The sequence below is a fragment of the Fistularia commersonii genome, chromosome 1 (assembly GCF_037954325.1).
Source record: "Fistularia commersonii isolate RoL2024-O1a breed Wild chromosome 1, RoL_Fcom_v1.0, whole genome shotgun sequence".
Classification (NCBI taxonomy): domain Eukaryota; kingdom Metazoa; phylum Chordata; class Actinopteri; order Syngnathiformes; family Fistulariidae; genus Fistularia; species Fistularia commersonii.
Genome location: NC_141284.1, coordinates 4,015,550 through 4,037,262, shown reverse-complemented (window position 1 = coordinate 4,037,262; position 21,713 = coordinate 4,015,550). Strand labels below are relative to the sequence as shown.

Sequence of the window (21,713 nt, the reverse complement as noted above, 5' to 3'; positions counted from 1 at the left end):
ACGCGTTGTGTTAATAGGCCGGCTTAGAAATGGTCTGGGGACGGCATCTTCGATGTAGCCTAGCTTAACCTCCCCCCCGCGGCCTCTAACTGACAGCATTCGTGCTGAGCTAGGTTAAACCACAAGACCCAAGCGTTGCTTCAGCTTTGGGCACACACAGCGCACACATATTTATATCCAATTTGTTGCTCAGGCTTTTTAGTAAAAACATTTTGGTTGTGAATGTGGCTATGTGACAGATCTCTACTCCGCTGAAGCAAGAATTCCAAATATTTTTAAGAGATCCATTCAGGGTCTCAAGATGTACAGCAATATGTTCCCTTTATAATGTTATTTGAAATATCTGCATGTCAACATGCTCTAAAATCATGACAAGGTCACCGTTAAATGTTGGATGGTTTAAGTCTTTGTCTTGAAATGCCAGATTTACATCCCATATTCAAGGACATGCTGGAACCTTTTTGAGAATTAAATGAGTTAGCTGGTTGTCCCACCTTTTTGTTTATGTATTTTTGTTGACTTTTCTTTAACCTGCAACCCTCATCCTTCGTCACCACAGACCTGTTTTGTCCGTAAAAGCAAAAAAAAGACAAGTTGACATCCAATTTTCCCTTCTACCATCTTGGCCACTCAAATCTAAACTTGATCTCTTTACAAATGTTACACTTCATTTTGGAAACTATAGACATTAGATCTCATCTATATTCAATTATGTTTTTGAAAAACAGCAAGGAAATGGCTTTCAGAAGATGGACACATATTTGCTTCCGGTCTCTGTTTCACTCGTTGCCGTCTTGTGTGCTTTAAATCTGGGAGGGAAACATTGGGAAGCGTCAAACTGAGCTGATTTTCCCTTGCTTGTGCTTTATACAATTAGCCTGTTACAATAACCCCCCCCCCCCCGCCGCTATGCGCAGCCTTTGATATAGAATTTGGCCTCGCTCCCGAACACCAAAATATCACCATGGTGTCTCCTCCTATTAGCATTATTGTCATAATCGACAGTTAGCATGGTTTCATTCCTTTAACCCCCCAGACACAAATAGATTTTGGGGGGGGGGGTTCCTTTGGAGGTGGTGGTGGTCGGGTTATTCCAGTGGAGACATTGGAAGAAGTCTTGGCAGCCGTGCTTCCCCTCATCGCTTTGCTCTTCTGGCACTTTTAAGGTTTGGGGTGGGGGTGGGGGTGGGGGTATACAAGGCATGCCCCTTTATTTCTCAGGCTCTTTCTCTATCTAAACAAACAGAAGTGGAGCTGCAGTCCTCTGGGTCTCTCTATGACCCACTGCTACTTTAAGAGTTATGAGATACACGCAGGCCTCCCTTTCCTATCAGTTACATACAAGGATTATGATGGAGAAGACAGATAGGGACCCCCCCCCCGTCATTTCATCGACCGGGGAAGGGAGGCGGAGGGGGGGGATTACCGTGCACTACCAAGTAAAACCAACATACACAAACTACAGCATTGCTCGGACAGTTGGAGACTCGCCGCTAGCGCAAATACGCACATAAAACAAAGCCGCGCGGGGTTCGCAAAACCATTACGTAACCGGTGGCTCCATCAGTGAGTCAAAGGGACCACAATGGAAAGCTGTTTATTCAGCTCCAGCGCCCCGTCTGCCTGGAAACAAGCCTCGCGGCAGCTACAGCGGGCTCTTCGCCCATGGAGGTATTCCGGTTTAGCGTTAACGTGGCCCCCTGACCCCACTGTGTACGATGGTGCACCCAAAATAAAGCCCTTCAAAGAGACTGACCCTGGGTCAGTCTGCCTCCTGCGGAGCATCTGGCCCGGCGCACTTCTCAGTGGCAGATGCCGTCAAAACACGGGCGGGAGTCCTTAAAAGTAGCCCTTCAAAACAGCAAAATTTAAAAAGCACAGGCGCACCGTTTGGACAACTGTTGTCTGTCGCTCTAAGAGGTTGTGGAATTCCACTGGTTTAAATATAGGAAAAAATATCAGTTAGACAACTGTTTGAAAATCATGTTGTTTCACTTGTGACTGAACATACGTTACTTATACAAGGTGCGTCACAGAATTGGGACGAATCTCAAAATCTTTGTACTTAAGACCTTAAAACACTTTATAGCCTTGACTTTTACACTTTATAGTTTTATTTGTATTTCTTATTCCCCCCCCCCTTTTTTTTTTTTTTTTTTGCTGTTTATACAATTTCCTGCTATTATTTATTATTGTTATGTTTTACTTGAAACTCTGGCACAACAATTTCTTTAGGGATAATCAAAGTTGTTCTTATTCTTATTCTGGACCATATAACACACTGACTGTCACGACGGCGACCAAGATATTGACAATTGGTTAAATGCTATCACATGACGCAAAAATAAAACATAAGGACGTTTCATGTTGATGATTAAAACAAGATCAGTTTTTCTCGCGGGGATAAAAATGACACACAGGCAAACATGCAGCACAGGAATTGGTTAAAAGAAAAATTAATTTAAATCCACCAAACACTTGCAATCAACATAGTTCTATATGTATGACGCCAGACGTTGCCGGCGAGCGCTTCTGAAATTTCACTCATAGATTAATATTGACAAATACATTGTACATCATAGGTTTTTGTCAGGCAAAATCTTGAATGGGAATAAAGAAAAAGATGTTGATTTTCTAGGATTAAGCAAGAAAATGCGTGTTCCACACTCACTTCAGTCCCCTGGCGTTGGGAAAATGTTTTTGAAAAAGGTCTCCATCTGCCTGCCTTTGCATGGCCAAACTTGCACAATGAGTTCCAAGTTGCAAGTTGCATGAAATAAGATTTCATGCAACTTGCAAGAGTAAAATAGAACAAGTCCCATGGTCTCGTGATTTACCAAGTTGATCATTGTCCATCCATTATAGTATGTTTTTTGTTAAATATACCATTGGCTGTCGTTGCATCTCTTGGTGGGGTATAAAGATTTACAAAGGTATAATCACTTTGGATGTTTTATGAACACTATGCAAACACTTGCTGTGGTTAATACACGGTAAACAAAGTTAGCCTGTTGACATGATACGGCTGTCTGACAATAAAAAGTCTGGCAGTACATCCATGCATGTGTCCTGCCACCATCGGCCCTCCCTGAGGAGCGCCCGGGAGACCGTCTTCTGTTTTTTTGTTGATAAGCGTTGTGATGAAATCAATCCCGGCAAACAGACTGCTGCATCAGCCGCGGTTTGACGTCGTCGGCTGGCGTGTCACAGTCTGTTTTTGACGGATGGTTACATTAAACTCCTTTTGAAGTGCTGGCAGCTGTCGGGGACGAGTTATAAAGAATTTCCCGGGAGGTTGCGGAAGGTTCCGAGGCGTGCGGTTCATGAGGAAAAGAAGTTTCACGTTTAGCAATCATCGTCCCAGGGGGAACTATCCTTACGCGCGCATGCAAACAGAATGCTTTCTCTATAATTGCCGCCGTTGTGTATCACATGAAAATTTACGACCGTCTTTGCGGATTACCATCCATTAATACCGCTCTCCGCGCTGCGAGTCATTTTGGTGTCTTGTTCCTCCAGTACCTCATTAATCTGAAGTTCTAATGTGTAGATAAATCAAATTTAAAGGGCCAAAATAAGCAGGAATAACAGGTGCATCTCTGGCCAGTCTTTTGGTTTTAGCACTGGAGCTGAAATCCTACCCCCCAGAAAGCCCCTGATGCTGAGGAACAGCCCTGGCTGCATCACAGGCTGAAACGACAACCGCTCTATGACCTCTGTAATTGTCAAGCAAAGTCGGGACATTTACACTCCAGAGGTATAAATATCCCTGGTGATCTTCCATGACCCCCCCAGGGGCTCAACAGGTAGAACGCAGCAGAAAGCCAGCTGTCCCCCCCAGTCTTCACCTCACCGCCCAGTTATCCAGTGTACATGCCGCACAGCTGTCCGCCGGCGTGCGCAGCGTGTCGATCGTCTCCAGGACGTGGATTAGCGCCGGACGATCGACGAGCAGAGAGATTTTTTTGCAGATCCCTTTAATAATAACGCCGCTTGATTTCAGAGAGTGTAAACAAATCATCAGACGGAATGGATTTACGGCAACCTGTCCTAGATTTCTCTTCTTCTGTTTTATATTTAAGTGGTAAACAAACAAAATGAAAATCACAATGCATTTCGGCACTTTTGTACATTCAGATTAATTGCCAACCTAAAAAAAATCAACAATTAATGGCTCTTATTTCCCATTCATTAATTGTGATCGGTATTTTTTAATCCAAATTTTTCACCCTCCAGTGCAAATCAAGCTCTTCATTGCAGACCTAAAAAACTCTTTTTGACAAAGCTTCTAGTAAGGGCTAGGCTAGCTTGTAGACATGTTAACATAGGCTTACTTTGCTGAGAGATACCTCATCAAGGCATAACAATAATCAAGGCATAACAATAACTTCATATCTTCTCCCAAGTTGTTGGGCTCGCTCATCTAACAAGGTCCCAACTGGTGTGGCCATAACTTTTATGAACAGTAAAACAGTTTTACCGTTAAAAAAAAGAAATAATGGCTAGTAAGCTTCTCCTCACTAATACACTTGTCCACTGACATTGCTGAAGCCAGCTAGAAGGCTTTGATGTCGCCAACTCAAAATCGGATTGGTTGAAGCAACAGTCATCAACACTTATTTTTTGTGGAAAGGGCTTGCAGAACCGATTGTGGCCCCCCCCCCCCCCCCCCCCCAGGCAGAATTCTTTGACTTTGACCCTGCCTGGCAACAGATGATGGCTAAAATGTGATTGGTCAAATGCTTTAATACATGACTAATACATGACTGGAAGTGGCCCAGCCAGGGGGAAAGCTATGAAAGGAAGTGAACAGACTATTTGGAATTATTTAATAAGTATTCATTGACAAAATATTATGATTGAGATGATTCAGATATTTTTTTTAGGCCGGCAGAGAAGTCCTTGTAGGCCCTGACAGCCCACCACTGGTAAAGCTATAATAATATCATGTGGGCCATTACCATGTAACTGTCGGTGTTACTGTTAGTATTAATTTGAGATAATTTGTTTTTGTCCTTCCCAACCCTATACCTCTGTCTTTATCACACTCTTGCCTTCTCTCACGCTCTCACCCAGCGGGTTGATACAGAAGGCCGCCCACATTGAGCTGCGATCTGTCCGAGGCTTCCGCACCAGCAAAAAAATACAGTGTTTCCTCGCCGCTGTTGTGACAACTGTGTTTTGATTCGATATAAATAAATCTATAATCCGAGGCAACAAGACCCGAAGTAGAAAGAACAGATGTTGTATGCGGTCAAGTTCAAATAAAGTAACAATGTTAAAAAATCACAAACAGAAAGAATAATGGACAGTTACCAATTTAGTTTCCAGAAATGAAAGGTTTTCTTTCCCTCAGGTTCTTCAGGGTGTTTTTAATGGTCATCAAAAACAAAATAAAAATACTGATGATTTTAATATATATATATATATATTTATATATATATATATTTTCCAGCAGTTGTTCCCACAGGACAGGATTTCATGTTTTTTTTTTTTTTCTCCCTCATATCTTAAATGTAAATTATTAAACTACACATTTTGCTAATTGATTTTGCTGCTCTCACAGCTAAATAAATATCTACATCATTTTATTTCAGTCAAAACACTAAATGTCTGTTTATTATTATAGGTCTGACAAGAAAAGCACTCAAAATGAGATGGTTTCCGGCAAGAACAACGGAAAACTCCCCATTTCGGCCGTGCCGCCGCCCATCCCCATGTCCCCCATTGTGGAGAAGATGGAGGGACTGAAGGCCATCCGTAACCGTAGCAACAGCCTCCGCCTGGGCCGGCTGGCCTTCTACCGCCACCTGGAGAAGGTGGAGACCATGCGCTGCTTCTGGGAGCTCAAGCACGTGGAGCTGGAAGGAGGGAATCAGCAGGTGAGCAAAAACACTCTTTTTCTGAGAGGCAAAAAAGTATTCGGGAAATTTAAAATTAGACGATAACAAAATTTGGGAATCAATTTTAAAGATATACTACAATAGCCAGTGTCTTATCAAGACTTTGATAATTAAAACTCTGAATTGAAAAAGACAGAAATACACAAGATTAATGGAACACAGATGGTGAATTCAGAATTAACATGTGGTAGCGGTGGTGATTTTAATATACAGTTCATAAGTGTGTCTGTGTTTGCTTGCCTTTGTCGTAGTGCTCATTACGACCGAAAACCCCAAAGAAGTAAAGAAAACCCCAAAGAAAAATAATTTCCCCTTTCTGACTGGTCTGTTTGGTCTTGTATTTAATCCTCCGCATCTCTTCCATTTGGGTAATGATTGAGTGAAATTGAAATTGGTGATTTTTTTCCTCTGAAAATGCATCTTCTGGGTAATTTAATATGGGTATGTTGATCTGAAGCTGGATGGCACAGTTGTTTATGCTTCCTGGTTCCATTCAGAGTCCCTGGAGTGGATGCTTGTCAATGGTTGTGTGTCTGTGTATGACATGTGAACGAAAAAAGTGAATGCTTGTTTATCTGTATGTGATGTGTGTGTGAGAAAGTGAATGGTAGTGTGTGTATGTATGTGGTCATGTGATCGACCGGCGACCGGTCCAGGGTGAACCCCGCCTCTCGCCCGATGACCGATGGAATCCGCTCCAGATAATGACTGAATGAATGAATGACCTGATGCCTACTGCAGTATTTTGAACAAAAATGTGAAAATTATCTGCCGAAAAATCACCTTCTTTCCCAATGTTTTAATCCCAAACTCTGCTTGGGTAGGAAGAAATAGAAAATCACAATTCTGACACTATTCTTACAGATTTACACCACTGGCTCATTAATAGTGGACATGTTATCCACTTACATTTGACCCATACATTTCTTATGACTAATAAAATAGCAAACAACCTACATAGCATCACTTATCCAACCTTAGAACACTGAGGGGATTTTAGCCGCTCGCAGACAGCGCTCTCTTGTGGCTCGGAAAATACCAGTAATTGAACTTTTTTTTTTCTAAAAAAAAACCAAGTCCGATTTCTGTTCACAGCAAACTCAGATCTGCTTTATTATCTGAAAACAGAAAATCAGAAAAGTTTGATGTTTGACTTGAAGTTCCAGAGTCCCATCAGGGTTTTTTTTCAGCAGCAGCCGGCGGTGGAACTGCCACCAGAGGGTGATAGAGGCCTTCAGTGATTTCATTTATTTATTCTTTTACGGCCTGTGTGACCCTGCTCAACTCATGGTCTGTCACACACACATTAAAACACACCAAATATTTGGCTGCCAGTCAAGGACTCACAGATGATGGCAGCCCGGCGCTGAAAACCAATACTGGAGGGGGGTGTCATTCTGGTGAGACTGGAGCAACAGTCACTGGTTTACTTTTAAATTACATTGAATTTTTTGTTTGTTTCTTTATGTGTATGTGTGTGTTGTGTGTTTTTTGTGTGTGTGTGCGCGCTTCTGTTTTGTTCTGTTTTTTTTTTTTTTTTTTACAGAACAACTTTATGTTATTTTTATGTTGGCTATTTTTATGTAAAACTCCCAAATTTTACCTGCTACTGTCTTTTTACTCTTTAATATGACTTCTTTTTTTTCCAGTATAATATTTTTAATAACATGCGACAACATTGATGGGAAAAGAGATATATAAAATACAAAAGACAAAATAAATATATAAAAGCTAAAATAAATTCAGCAAAACAAATTGATGACCATAACACCAGAATCAACCCTTGAATTTGTCCTTTAGTTGAAAATAATTACTTTTTAATGTGGTTTTAGAATGACAGAGTTCTCGGGATGTTAAACCTGCCCTTGACTTTCCAAAAAAATTAAAAATAAACATGACATAACAATGTTTTGTTATATATTTACCTTGACAAGTTTGATATCTTACTTTGCATTGTCAGACTTTAGGACTTACCGTTGCAATCAAAATTTGTGTAATTTCACTTCTGGTATGTTCATTTAACTGTTTTCTAAATCATGCAGAGAAACCGGTCTATTATTCAGTTTAAATTAATCATTCTGAGCATGTCAAAACAATTTGACAATTACACAAATCAAGGGTAAAAAATCAAAAAAATGTCTCTCGTTTAAGAAAATACCTTGAAATAAAGGTTTAAAATGTAAAACTTACCAACAAAAAAAGTAATAAAATATTATAGAAATCTTGAAAAATCCCAAACAACCAGGACAGTCAAGAGCGGTCCAAGTATTAGACAGAACTGTTTTAAAACGTATTCATAAAATGATGAGAAACAATCTAAATTTATTAAAAGAAAAGTAAATAAATAAAGCAGTAAAAATAACCATGACATTAGCCCAAAATGGTTCCTGAAGATCGCTGCAAAATCCATAGTGACCAGGAAAGAACAGGAGCATTATTGATGTTTGTTAAATCCAATATAACAAGATATTTTTCAGCGTTAGGGTTAAGAACATTGATGGCTTGTCAGGTTATACACCTCCAATTGTCAAGAAAAATGATCCGCCGAATCTTCATCACCCCTCGAACCCGTCCTGACCGCCTCATCCTGGCTCTCGATTTGTCACCGTAACCGGGCGGACGGCTGATGATCTGATCCCTCAGGTTCTCCTCTGGGTTTTTATTTTTATTTCTTTATCTCAGGGTCCCCATTCTGTCACTCTCGGGAACCTTGACCCCCCCTTGGCCCCCCCACGCCGCCCCGCCCCGTGACCCCCCAACACCTGTTACCACTTGTAAAGTGCCGCTCGCTGCCCCGCGTCACAGAGAACTTGGCAAAACACGCAAAGCTAAAATGTATTGATAGATATTGTTTTTCATTCATCGTTAAACGACTGCCGGAATCGAGGCGCGACCTGGGTTTTGTCAGCCCACGTATGTATATTTAGGTGTGTGTGTGTGTGTGTGTATTCGTGCATGTGTGTGTGTGTATGTAAATCTTCATATATTAATCAACTCGATAGTTTCGACACGACCACGCACTCTTCCTATTTGACTTCTTGACAATGACAGTCGAGTATAATCAGAGTAAGTAAGACACACACGTGTGTGTATAGACACAAAGGTAAACCGTGCACACACTACATACAAACACACGTTCACACACACAACTAGAAAGAAGTTAGATAACCTGCAATCCGTTATTTATCTTATGTCCTTCTACCCCTAGTTAGTAGTTATTTTTCAGATATCAGTTACTTACATTTCTGTTCACTGTATAAACACACACACACACACACACACACACACACACACATTCACACACACACATTCACACACACAACTAGAAAGAAATTGGATAACCTGCAATCCGTTATTTATCTTATGCCCTTCTACCCCTAGTTAGTAGTTACTTTTCAGATATCATTACTTACATTTCTGTTCACTGTGTAAACACATACGCACACACACACACATATATGCACACACGAAACACAGAGAGCAGTGTAATAAATAAAACCCTCAACCACTGACTTTCTCGTTTTGATGCCGAACAAACTATAAATCTGTATTTCAAAGTCCTTACATCAGAAAACTGTCATTTTCTACCGCACGCGCCCGACCGTCAGGTTTTGCCCCCGACATACGGTGTGATCGATACAGCTTCAGCGCTCCGACGCCAGGGGTTTGTTTACAGCCGCGCATGCTCGTGCGCCTGCGGCCGCGAGCGTCCGTCCGGCGAATATAGCGTGGCGCGCGCAGGCATGCAGGAAGTGCTGCGTCTGAAGTTAAGGGATACCGCGTGGGTCCGGCTGATATGCCAGCCAGAGCGGCAGGCAGGCATCTGATTCTGCACACAGCAACGACACCCCTGAACTCGACACCACCTGTCCCGCTTTCGTCTCAAGAGACGGCACGTCCTTCTCTTTTTTAAGGTCCGGGGAGCAGTGGGAGGCCCGGAGGAGGCCCGGCGCTTCGGCAGGGCGCGCAGGCTCGCTCGCAAACATCCGCCAGCTTCAGCCGGCGCTCGGCGAGCGGGACGCCGGGAGCAAATGTGCAGATAGCTGTGATTAGCCGGAGCAGGTGCGGCCGTTTTTGCCGGGCGGTCCGACTGGCCGGGCCGGCGTCCCATCATGGAGAACCTTCTGAGAGACAGGGATGTTTGGATACTGGGCAGCGTGTGTCTGGTGGCCACCTTCCTGTGGGGGCGGCTGTGGAAATTATTCTCGGTGAGGAGGAAGAGGAAGGCGGCGCCGTCGGACGCCCAGGTAAACAGGTCGCGGGACGGGGAGACGGGTTAAAACGCGCCTGAGCGCGTGGGCCGACACGGGCAGGAAGCGGAAAGTGACGGGCTTCGCTGTCGGATCGTTTTTCACGGCGATAATCCAACAGAAAACTTGTTAGGGGGTGTGAGGTGATGAGGAGATTAGGAAAGGGATGCTACTGGTGATTAATGGGTTTGTTTTTTTTTTTTTTGCTACACATCAGCATGTTGTGGAAAATAGAAAAAAATCGGGAGGCTTTTTTTCTAATTCCTACACTTGTATTTTTTTTTTACTTTGTCGTCATTTTTTAAAATTTATTTATTGTAGTTTATTAATGACTTTTTGGCTATTACCTGCATATCTGTATATCTACATATCCACGTAGATGTATAGATATATAGATTTAGATGATTTTTCAGGAATGTCTTTGAATTTCTAGCATTTAGAAATCGACAATATAGACGCTTTGGACGTTGTTCTGCTTTTGTCAGTTTTCATCTTTAAGATGTTTTTTTTCTTCTCTTTTTTTCGGTTTAAGGTCCATCAGGAGTCTCTGTCAAAACAATTAGGGGATGTGTATGTTTACCGAGCCTCTCTTGTGTTCCCGCTTTTCGGTTTTATTCTGTTTTCATCCCGTCGTTCGCCAACCATGTCTGCACAACCAGAATGTTTAAGATTTGAAGATGTGAACCTGTGATGAACCTGTCCACAATTAAGCCCTGCTACTTGGAGCAAAGAAACTTTAAGTTGGATCCAACACCCAACATCCAACCTGTGCACAGGATAATCGTTGTAGAAATGGATGACTGTGCGTGTGCGTGTGCGTGTGCGTGTGTGTGTGTGTGTGTGTGTGTGTGTGTGTGTGTGTGGGACTCTAGTGTGATAGATTTAAATCACCGTCCCCTGTTTGGAAGCAAGCAGGCAGTGAAACTGACAGGCCGAGTTCCTCTTGAGTGACACAGCTAGAGTCCACAGCTGATGTACTGAGCACGGGACTCACAGTGGAAAACACAGCGTCATTTCAGCACACACACACATACACACACATACACTTGTCACCAGCGGTGACATCTACATTCCATCCTGCCGCACAAACCCCGTCCCATATAAACCAGTTTAATACATCCGGATAATCCGAATGTAATGGGGTCCTCGTAAAGTGTGAGAGCGTCGTTGGGCTTTTCGGCCTGTCAGTGAGGCTCCATTATCATTTTATTTGACCGGGGTTTATCGCTGCGGGATTCCTGCATCCCCTCAGGGGCAGTTTGAGGTTTTGAGTCTGTAAAACGAGATAAAAACAAAGGGGGGGACGCTTCCCGCTGTTACTTGAGATGAGCCGGGCTGATGAGTGCTTTATGGAGCGGAAACGTGAAATAAATTCAAATTTTTATGTATTTATGATGAAAACGAGAAAACAGGAACCCGATAAAGGAGCGAAGAAAGGAGGAAATTAAGTAACGGGATAGAATATGTGATTACATTTTATAAGGAATAATGTACTATGAATTGACTTATTAGTTTGTCATATTAAAAAAAAAAATCCAGTACGTATTTGATTTAAAAAAAAAACGTTTTGTGTAACAACTTCGGCTTACAGACAAGTACAGCCTATATATGTATGCATATATTTATTTTTAGCCGGTGCGGCTTATATTCAGGTGCGCTCAATAGTCCGGAAATTTCTGTACTTTTGCTGATTTAGTGAAGGAAATACTGAGTACAAGTGCTGGCAAGAAGAGAAAGAGCACCAAAAACACCAAATGATTAAGGTTATCTTTAATTCCTTTCTGTATTTTGGCGACAAATAAATCCATAAACAATGTTTCAGTCAAGTACAATATGTTTTTTGTGGCTGGACAACCGATCAATGGGATGTAAGTAAGCATACAGGACTGTCTCAGAAAATTAGAATATTGTGATAAAGTTCTTTATCTTCTGTAATGCAATTAAAAAACAAAAATGTCATACATTCTGGATTCATTACTAATCAACTGAAATATTACAAGCCTTTTATTATTTTAATATTGCTGATTATGGCTTACACCTTAAGAAAACTCAAAAATCCTATCTCAAAATATTAGAATATCATGTAAAAGTAGTTTTGTTTTTTTAATTGCATTACAGAAGATAAAGAACTTTATCACAATATTCTAATTTTCTGAGACAGTCCTGTACACATGCACTGAAATAGAAATCTAAAATCTAAAGATGAATTGTATGAAATGTAAGAAATGAGCACAAATATGTAATAAATATAATACAATATATATGTAATAAATAATTACAAATATGTAATAAAATAGAACCGACTTGATGAAATTAGTGCTGTAACCTTGTTTTTGCCTCCCAAGTTCATGGCCAAGCTCATTAACAGGAATTTCATGCCAACTATCGGTGCATTACTGGTTATTAAAAATGATTTCCTGCCAATTTTGTTTCCCTTTAAGAAGTATTTTTATATATCTATATATGCCTGTATGTGTCCATAGTTCTGTTCAGCCTCTTGCAAATTTCAAATACTTTTTTTTGTGTGTTTGCTGTTTTTCACAATAAATTTGATAATATTCTGGACCTTAGATTAGGATTTTTTTTTAAAATATCTGGAAACCATTTACTGATTTTCAGGATGTTTTCTGCTTTTCAAAGCATTTCCCAGCTGGATTTAAGTACCGTAATTTCCGGACTATCGAGCGAACCTCAATATAAGCCGCACCGGCGAGCCGATCGCTATCTCGGGCTTCCTCCTGTGCACGAAAACCGTCAAAGTCGTCTTCTTCGGTGTTTCCCGGTCATTTCATCGGTCCAATGTGACGAGGATAAACGTTTTAGCGACGTGAAGGTCATTAGCGTCCCCCACCCAAAAAAGTCCATATATTAGCCGCATCGTTGTTTACGTGAAAAAAGTCGCGGCTTATCGTCCGGAAATTACGGTAATATCTTGTTTAGCAGTTGCATATTTTTATACATAGTAGTTTGCACACTCTGCAGGAAGGAGTTTTCCTTTCACCGAATCACTCGGCGCTCAAAGTCGGGGAGCGTTGTTAGCTCAGGCGGTCACCTTGGAATCGAGCGTCCCCTGGTTCGATTCCCCAGCTTTTTTAGCCTGTCAAAGTGTTGTTGAGCAAAACACTTAGCGCCTAACTGCTCCCCTGGCGTTGCTAAGTGGCTGCCTGCTGCTCATGCATGATGGGTTAAACACAGTCGTCAAATTACGCTGATGTTTTGCCGTCTGCATAACTGAATGCGACTAAATAAAAGGCTTTCTTCTTCTCACCGATGCCAACCGTACATTATTTGGGAATTCCTCTGCAAAGACTTTTGGCAACCGTAGCGCCCGGCTTGCCCCAAATCCTCATGGAATGTCGGGGACTCGGATAATGTAAACAAGTTAGTCTGTGTCAGCGGCCCGCTGGATGAGGTCGCATTAACATGGATATTTGTTTGATTACCAAAACAAGCTAGAACAATTTGGTTAGTAAATATGGTGTGACTGGTACGGTGGGTCGAATTTTTTTTCTCTTGCAATCTTGACACCCTATCTGTTCTTGATTTAAAAAAAAAATAGACCCCAAGTTGTGAGTGTGAGAGAGAGCTTATACATATATATTGTGTATATATACTGCTCAAAAAAATAAAGGGAACACTTGAACAACACAATGTAACTCCGAGTCAATCACACTTCTGTGAAATCATAGTGTCCACTCAGGAAGCAACACAGATTCATTTTGACTTGTTTTAAGGACATTACATCAAAGTTGGATCAGCCTGGAGTTTGTTTTTATACTTTAATTTTGAGTGTGATTCCTAATCCAGACCTCCATGGGTTGATACATTTGATTTCCATTGATCATTTTTGTGTGATTTTGTTGTCAGCACATTCAACTGCGTAAAGAGCAAAGTATTTCATCAGAATATTTCATTAATTTAGATCTAGGATGTGTTTTTTAAGTGTTCCCTTTATTTTTTTGAGCAGTGTATATATTGTATATACATATACTGTATGTATGTGTATATATGTATATATACATATACACACACACACACACACACACACACACACATATGTCTGTATGTATGTATATATACGTATATTTTTAATTCTATTTTGTCCCCCCAAAAGGAAAAATAGAATAAAATGCGTCTTTTATTGTCCCACCATGGGGACATTTTAAAAATACATAATTGATAATGAATTGGCAGCAATTATGATTTTATCAAAATTAATCCAAAGTGCCCCAATGATGAGGATACAGTATACACACATACACCTATATATACACGTCTAAATTGTCACATTATTCTTATCCTTCCCATTTTGTCTGTATTTTTTTTTTTTTTTTTTTCATCTCATTTTTTCTATATATTTATTCCTAGGCTGAACTGTACAGGAGACATGTTTGTTGCGCACATACCCTTTTACCAATAGACATAGTTGTCAACCACTTATATTTTTAAATTTTTGGGAATCTGTTGTTCTTTGGACCTTTTTTTTTAAAAACCTGTATAAATCACTATATTTACAATTACACATGATTTTTAATAGATTTTTTTTTTTTGAGAAGAAAAAAAAATCCCACACTTTCAGATCAGCTGCTGAGTGTGTTTGTCAAGCAAATTAGTCACAGGCTGCATGTGTGATATGAAACAAAGTGTATGGGGCTTAAAAAAACAACAATTTTAATCCTTCAGTGTCCTGCGTATGCGTGGGTGTTGCCCTGCGCTTCTTTGCCAGGAGGAATGTGTTGTTTTCACTTTAACTCCTCTGGGCTCCCGGCTGGTGTCCACTTTCAGAGGTTTGCATAACTCATTACAGACACAGCGTTGATGCATTGCCGACCTGTAACAGCCCCCCCCAACACACACACACACACACACACATATGTTTAGAGGCTTGTGGACTACGTTTACCCAAGCACTGTAAATAAGCATCAACTTTTAGTACTTACACCCGATGACTATCGTTTAGTCCTGCTTTGTGCTTTCGCTCCACTACGTTTCCAAGCGAAACCTTCTTTGTTTTTCACTGCATTTGTCTCACAGTAAATCCCCCCTGACACACACACACACACACACACACACACATATATTTGTTGTTGTTCCTGCTGTGTAGAACACAGCAACTTTTCCTCAGTTGTTGATGAAGCTGTAGTAACTGTCAGGAGTGTGACAGCGCAAACCTTTGTCTGTAACAACCGGTGATGTTTATATTAGCTGTTAGCTTTAGCAAGCCGACCGAAACACTAGCTACATCTCACATCTGATGCGTCGCTTCCCTTTTTCTGGATAAAGTTTCACGCTCATGAAGTATTCTAGTTTATGCGTCGAGCGTAGCTGAGCTTACGATCTCCGGAGTCGCAAATCCGACAAATCGATTCCTCTGACGGCAACGTCGCAACCGTATTTCTGGCGACAGAAGCAATGCAGGAGCAGCCCCGGTTTATAAACCCAGAGTTGCATATCTATGTAAAGGAAGACCCCAAGAGGGGGCATGGGGCTGAAACCGAGCCTCGCAGCCAAACACGCAGGTGAAGCAGCGAATACTAAATTGAGCCAAGTCATTCAGTCAAACGCACCTGTCAGCGCTGCCGCAAATACTTGGCCCTGAGGTGAAGCAGCATTCCCCAAGTGAATAAATCCTCCGGGGAAGAGGAATTTTACACGCGGCGAAATCTCTCAAAATGCGGCGTTAATGTACTTCAGCTAAACGTCCCGAGGTGACGTGTGAACGGCGCTGCAGTTAAGCTAATTCATTGCGCCCGTTGTGCACACGGCGATGTTATTAAGCGCTCATTAGTGATTACGGTGCGTTTTTGAGCGCAGGGCGTAGCCTGACAAGCGTGCTGAGCAAGACACTGAACCCCAAACTGCTCCCCTGGCGCTGCTCGGTTTCTGCTTTCTGCTCATGGTTCATCCATGACGGGTTAAACGCGGCGCTCAAATTTCGCCGAAGTCTTCTTCTTCTTCTTTTTGACATTGAACAAACTCATTCACGGCTGCAGGTGTTTTTCGTCCGGCCGAGTCGTTGCAAGCCGCAGGTCAGCGTTGGTCAGTTTAGTCAAACAGGCTGCATGTGGAAGCGCAGCTATTTTAAATGCACTTTAAAATAGGTTACGTAAGACAGGGTGCGTTGAGGAGGCTCGCTGGACCTCCTCGTGGTCACAGCATTGAACTGCAGATCCAAGGAATTGTGAATGCGTAGCATAGAGATGATGAATTAAAAAATATTTTTTTAAATCGCATAATCGGCTGCTTTGAAATTTGCGAAAAATGACAGCTGGACGTGAATAATTTTCCTGAAAGATAATCATTTTTCAAGTGATTTATGAGGCGAAATGTTGTTAGAGCTTTTCCTCTACATCGCACAGCCTACTTTAATTTTTATTTATTTAATCTTTTCTTTGTAGTATTATCCAAAAACAACCACCATGCAGAAAGATTTCACTTTCATTAAAAGAAGCCCTTTGTTTTATCTTTCCACAACTTTTTATGGTAATGTAGAAAATTGCATTGCTTATTGTCCATTGATAACCTTTATACCTCTTTCCTGAAGTTACTTCTGTTCTTTAACGTCTTACTAAACTACCAGGATTAAATGCTAGCCAACAACAACAACAACAACATAATTAATAATAATTATATTGAAAAAAGTAACAAAGAAATACAATATAAAACAAAAAAAAAAACAAAAATACACGCATACAAACATGTATATATGTACTACCTTCAAATCAGCAAGAAATTACATCAATTTCAGCCAGAAATTAATGAAAACATTGACTACAAAAGGAGGAAAAAAATAGAATAAGGCTCAAAAATTACTATAAAATTCAGCAATAAAAAATGAAACTCTGCGGCAAATGACGGGGAAAAACCCCTGGAATTCTGCAGGAAAAAAACAGGAAGTGACCAGAAAAGGGACCAGGCAGGTCTGAGGGATGACAGGACGGCCACGCGTTCGCATCAAAATACTTGTCTGCCCAATATCATAATATTATGAGTCACGGGCACCAGATGAAACGAAGCAGAAGTGAATTTACCGCCATGTCAAGTCGTAGCTAAGCTGACATTTTGACTACTGATGCCTTTATGGTCTGTCACCATGTCTGGAACATCTGGGGAAATCAGGGGCGGTAAATGGGTGAGGCTTTTTGCATTGTCTACTGTCTGTTTATTTGGATGATCTTATTTTCAAACCGACTCGTGAGTAGTTTTTGATAAGTCATTTTGATCAATTAATTAGTTAATAACTGATAAATGTTTTCTTTTATTGTATATGAATCAATATTGATTGAATATTAGATTCACAGGAAGTGACCTCATGTCATAGAAAGCCACTGACCTCAAGGCTTATAGAGGGAGCTCACTGAAACCCGTAAACAACATGGACGGATAAGAAAATATTGTTTTGAAAAATGAAAAAAAAATCACGCAAATAATTTCAACACTTGTTATTACTTTGACAATATTTGGTAAAAAAAATATATGAAGGTTTAAAAAATTCTGTTACTTCATAATTTCATTTATCCCCTCTGTATATGTGAAGACTCTGCTAACCTAAAGTAACACACAGATACAGTGTAGATTGTCAAAAAATCTCATTACACCCAATGTAAGACGAATAATTAAGAAGCAGCCTCTCAGTGATAGAAGAGTTTTGGGTGGAAATATTTAGTGTATGAACAGCTGCCTACTGCCACCATCTAGTGGATTAAGCATGAATTACAACTCAGATAATTTTACACAACTGATAAGTTGTGTTTAACAAGTTGCACCTAAACAATATGACAATATATAAACAGTATAAACATTTGCAAAAGTTACAACTAGCAGTAAAAGTTGGGAAAGGAAGCACGGATGACAGAAAAACTGAATGCAAGAATAATTTTGACAGACAACAAATCAAAATGAAAATGTATCAATTAATAGAGGAAAATCGTCCCTTTCATTTATTAGCATTTTATTTTATGTATTTTAAACCCCCTGCTCAAAACTTTACTGACACACATGAGAGAAGTTCTGGCGTCTGTAGATCTTTTCCCCCACCTGGTAGAAGTCAATGGGAACACATCAAATTTTCTCCCGTCACTCAACAGCTGAACCACTTAAATTTATTTTTTTAAAGTGATCCAGATGATTTACAGACACACAACCAACACATGAGCTTCTGTGTGTAACAACCTGTATGTTTATGTGAATAATTCAGACGGTAAATGCGGTGTGTTTGATATTAATGTCCGAACGATGACAACATTTTCCAAATTACAGTCCATCTTTATCGAGTCAAAAACAATCAAAATACCAGGACGTGACATAAATAGATGGAAGGCACAGTATCCGCTGCCAGCATGTGTGTGTGTGTGTGTGAGACACACAGTGGGATTCCACGCTATACAGCAGGGTCGGAGGTCACCATTTATCCAGAATCCTCTTTCGAACCGGCCCAGTTGTTGTCGTGTTACATAACGTCGGTGGCTAGCAAGCGAACTCGACAACTGGGGGAAGTTGTTTTGTCGTCGGGTCTATTTTAAAAGTCCACGCGCGTGCTCGAGTAACTTATATAACATACAAAGAGGCCGTGGACAAAAAAAAAAAAAAACACTTGCGAGCTCACACATGTTTAAATACACACAAACAAACATGTGCGCACACAACACACCATCAGTAGCAACGCACAGCAGCTCCGGGCCTTTAAAGGAATTTTATTTGACGCGTCCGTCCGAGGTCACGGTGGAGCTGCGTGGACGTTATCAAGGCAGCTGAACTGTGAAAGTACAGACTTGTCATCGGGCGACTGTGTGTGTGTGTGTGTGTATATGTGTGTGTGTGTGTGTAAATGTGGGAGTGCAAAGAGAGTGCCGCAGCAGGTGTAGCCCGGCAGATAGTGTTCCCAACTTTCCATTGTCCTGCCCCCAGCCGGCCGCCATTCTCCTCAAAAAAGCACTTAAGATATTCATCGGGAATAATAAATCATCGCGCTCTGAGTTGCTCTCTCTTTCTGGTATCGGGGTTTTATTGCTTCATGAATCAGAGCCTGGAGATAAAATGCTGAGTGGTTTCTTTACATTATTTGAGGATCGATTGACACTTTGTTCTGCCGAAGCCTGATCTATCTGTAAATCAACAATCAGCATTCCGGACAGGGAAACTGTACTGATAGATTCTCTATCGATCAAAGATATGATCGTTTTGTCGTCTCTAGACACCGACGTTGCTCAGACGTTGTTACGCAGTTGGAATTTGAGGCTGTGACCTCGGCTGTCAGGGCGTCTGATGGCAACTGTTCGACTCAGATCCTGCCAATCAGTTCGCTAGATGATTGGCCGCTAAGTTAAGTTGAAGTGAACTTAAAAACAAACTTTTTTTTTTTAATCTCCAACCTTGACTTCAACCCATTAACCCATTTTCATTTTCTATTGTTATTATTATTATTATTATTATTATTGTTGTTGCTGTTATTGTTAGTATAGTTATTATTATTATTATTATCATTATTATTATTATTTTTAATTATCAAATTTTCTGATTTTCTTACATTTTTCTCATATGAATTATATTTTTGATTAACAGTTGACACGTTGAGTTGGATCAATGTCTGTCTCAAATTAAATGTCTTTCTTTCTGAGAGCGTTTTTCTGACTGTTAATCTGAAGGTCAGGTCTTACTGACATTAAGTGATTTCTACGAGGAGGAATTGATTTTGTTTTGAACACAGCTGTTTGTGGCGGACAGATAGAAAATCCAGAAAAAAAAAAAAGAACAGAAAATAGAAATAAACCCCACGTGCAGGTGAAACCCCTTTGGTCATAGCATTCCCAAGGGATTATTTTTGCTCTCGGTGCGGCTGTGAGTTACGACGGTGGAACGATGGGTCCCTAATGGGGGGGTTTGGAGGATCCCAGATGGTTCGCAGGGCCTCTCCGGGGACCCCGAACCCTGGACGCAGCCCTAAACCCCACTCAGGAAAGTATCGCTGAACTCCTGTCTGCCGGCCAGCGTTTCCTCTAATCCGCTCTCCGATTGCAAAGATATCCAGAGGTTCGAGGAATGAGGCCACACAGAAAGGGTCGAATCTAAAAACGACCTTCTAACGCGAAAACAAAGATTCGAACGACCGTGAATTTTTATCACAGCAAAAATATCTCCCGGGAATGAAAGCTAATACAATAAAAAGTACATTAAACATCGAGTTTTTGTTAAAAGTGACCTGTGCTGATTGCGGCGCACACAATCACAAGTCGCGTGTTTGTTTTGTGTTGCACTCTCCCTCATTGTGTCTCCAGGCTAAAGCTTGCGGCGGGCGATATTGGATTACGCGGCCGTCTGTGGTGAAATGAAACGGCGAGTTCTGTCTGCAGCTTTTGCGGGGTAACCCTATCTGTGCTCAGGGCGCCGGGGCCCGCCGGCTCTCTTCTTACCACGTGACCTTTTCTGAATTGAGACTTTAGAGATTGACCAGCAGGGTACAGTTAAACCCCCCCCGCTGACCTCAACACCTTTGCCCGACCATTAAACACACACACGCACCGCGCTAAGACGGAGCCGCCGCACCCTGAAAACCAGTCCCGCTGGGGGGGTAAACAGGGAGCGATACAAAACGCAACCATGATAGCTTAGATGTACGAGCTGAAAGAAGACATCAGATTTCACCATGGCAACAGCGGTCTCAGAGAGCTAATGGGGCGATGTGGATTAATGCACCTTAGAACGTCACCTCTTATTCACATTCCCACATTGACAGCTGCTTTGGTTTCCCCTGGCATCGGCGTTAGCAGTGTCTTAGCATGCTACTATAGTTAGCCGAGACCCCCGGCTTCTGTCTGTGCGATAAACATGCTACAGTAGCTTGCTAAAGCTTTCAACTTCAGAGAATGTTAGCGACATGGTGTCAGAGTTTATTGATCTCTATCACAAATAGCTTTCATGAAAAAAATATTTTGTACCTGTAATTACAGTAAAAAAAACACGGACTTCACATACTGATGACAGTAAGCTTCGGTTTGTGTTAGCGTGATCCTCTTGTTAGCTAAGACACTGGTCTTGTTTGTGCAAGCTGCGTGGCAGAAATGTAAAGATCACAAAGACGTTAGCATAGCATAAAGACATATAGTGCTGTTTAGAACCAGTTTATTTGGTTTATTATTGTAATTGAGAGCTTTGGAATTAGCTTTGTTATGAAATGCTATTGCTTTAGCTTTGTGTCAGACATTTAGTCTCGCAAGCTAATACATTGAGCTTCATTCAGTAGTAGCTGTTGATGACATTCAGCCGTGGTTAGCTTAGAACTTAGCATTAGTTGTCGTTAGCACAGTGGCTGTGGCTCAGTTGGTACAGGTTGGCGGTTAGATTCCTAGAACTCCCAAGTTTCTCCCTGGTGAGACCATTCACCACAAGGTTAGCATGATTTTGTAGTTAGCCGATCGTCCGGGCTGTTGTGCATGTCGGCTGTGTGTCACATAACTGAAGATAACAGCAGTGTTGTGATGCTTCCATTATTTCTCTCCACAATATCGAAAGAATATTGCGTTCAAATTCCTTTATTAAACGCTTAAAACGCACCGCCGCCCAA

At 41.2% G+C, this 21,713-nt stretch overlaps 1 protein-coding gene across 2 annotated transcripts in view; it reads left to right on the top strand.

Annotated features, from left to right (window-relative positions):
• The window catches only part of mylk4b (myosin light chain kinase family, member 4b), a 43,346-nt gene that overhangs the window by 3,549 nt on the left and 18,084 nt on the right, over positions 1-21,713 (top strand). Inside the window, exon 2 of one of the 2 annotated variants that reach the window (XM_086144725.1) lies at positions 5,630-5,882. In XM_086144725.1, coding sequence (XP_086000851.1) covers positions 5,630-5,882 — 253 coding nt within the window. Of the gene's footprint in view, positions 1-5,629; positions 5,883-9,633; positions 10,151-21,713 lie in introns of those variants that run through there. The other variant, XM_086144734.1, reaches the window with a different exon arrangement.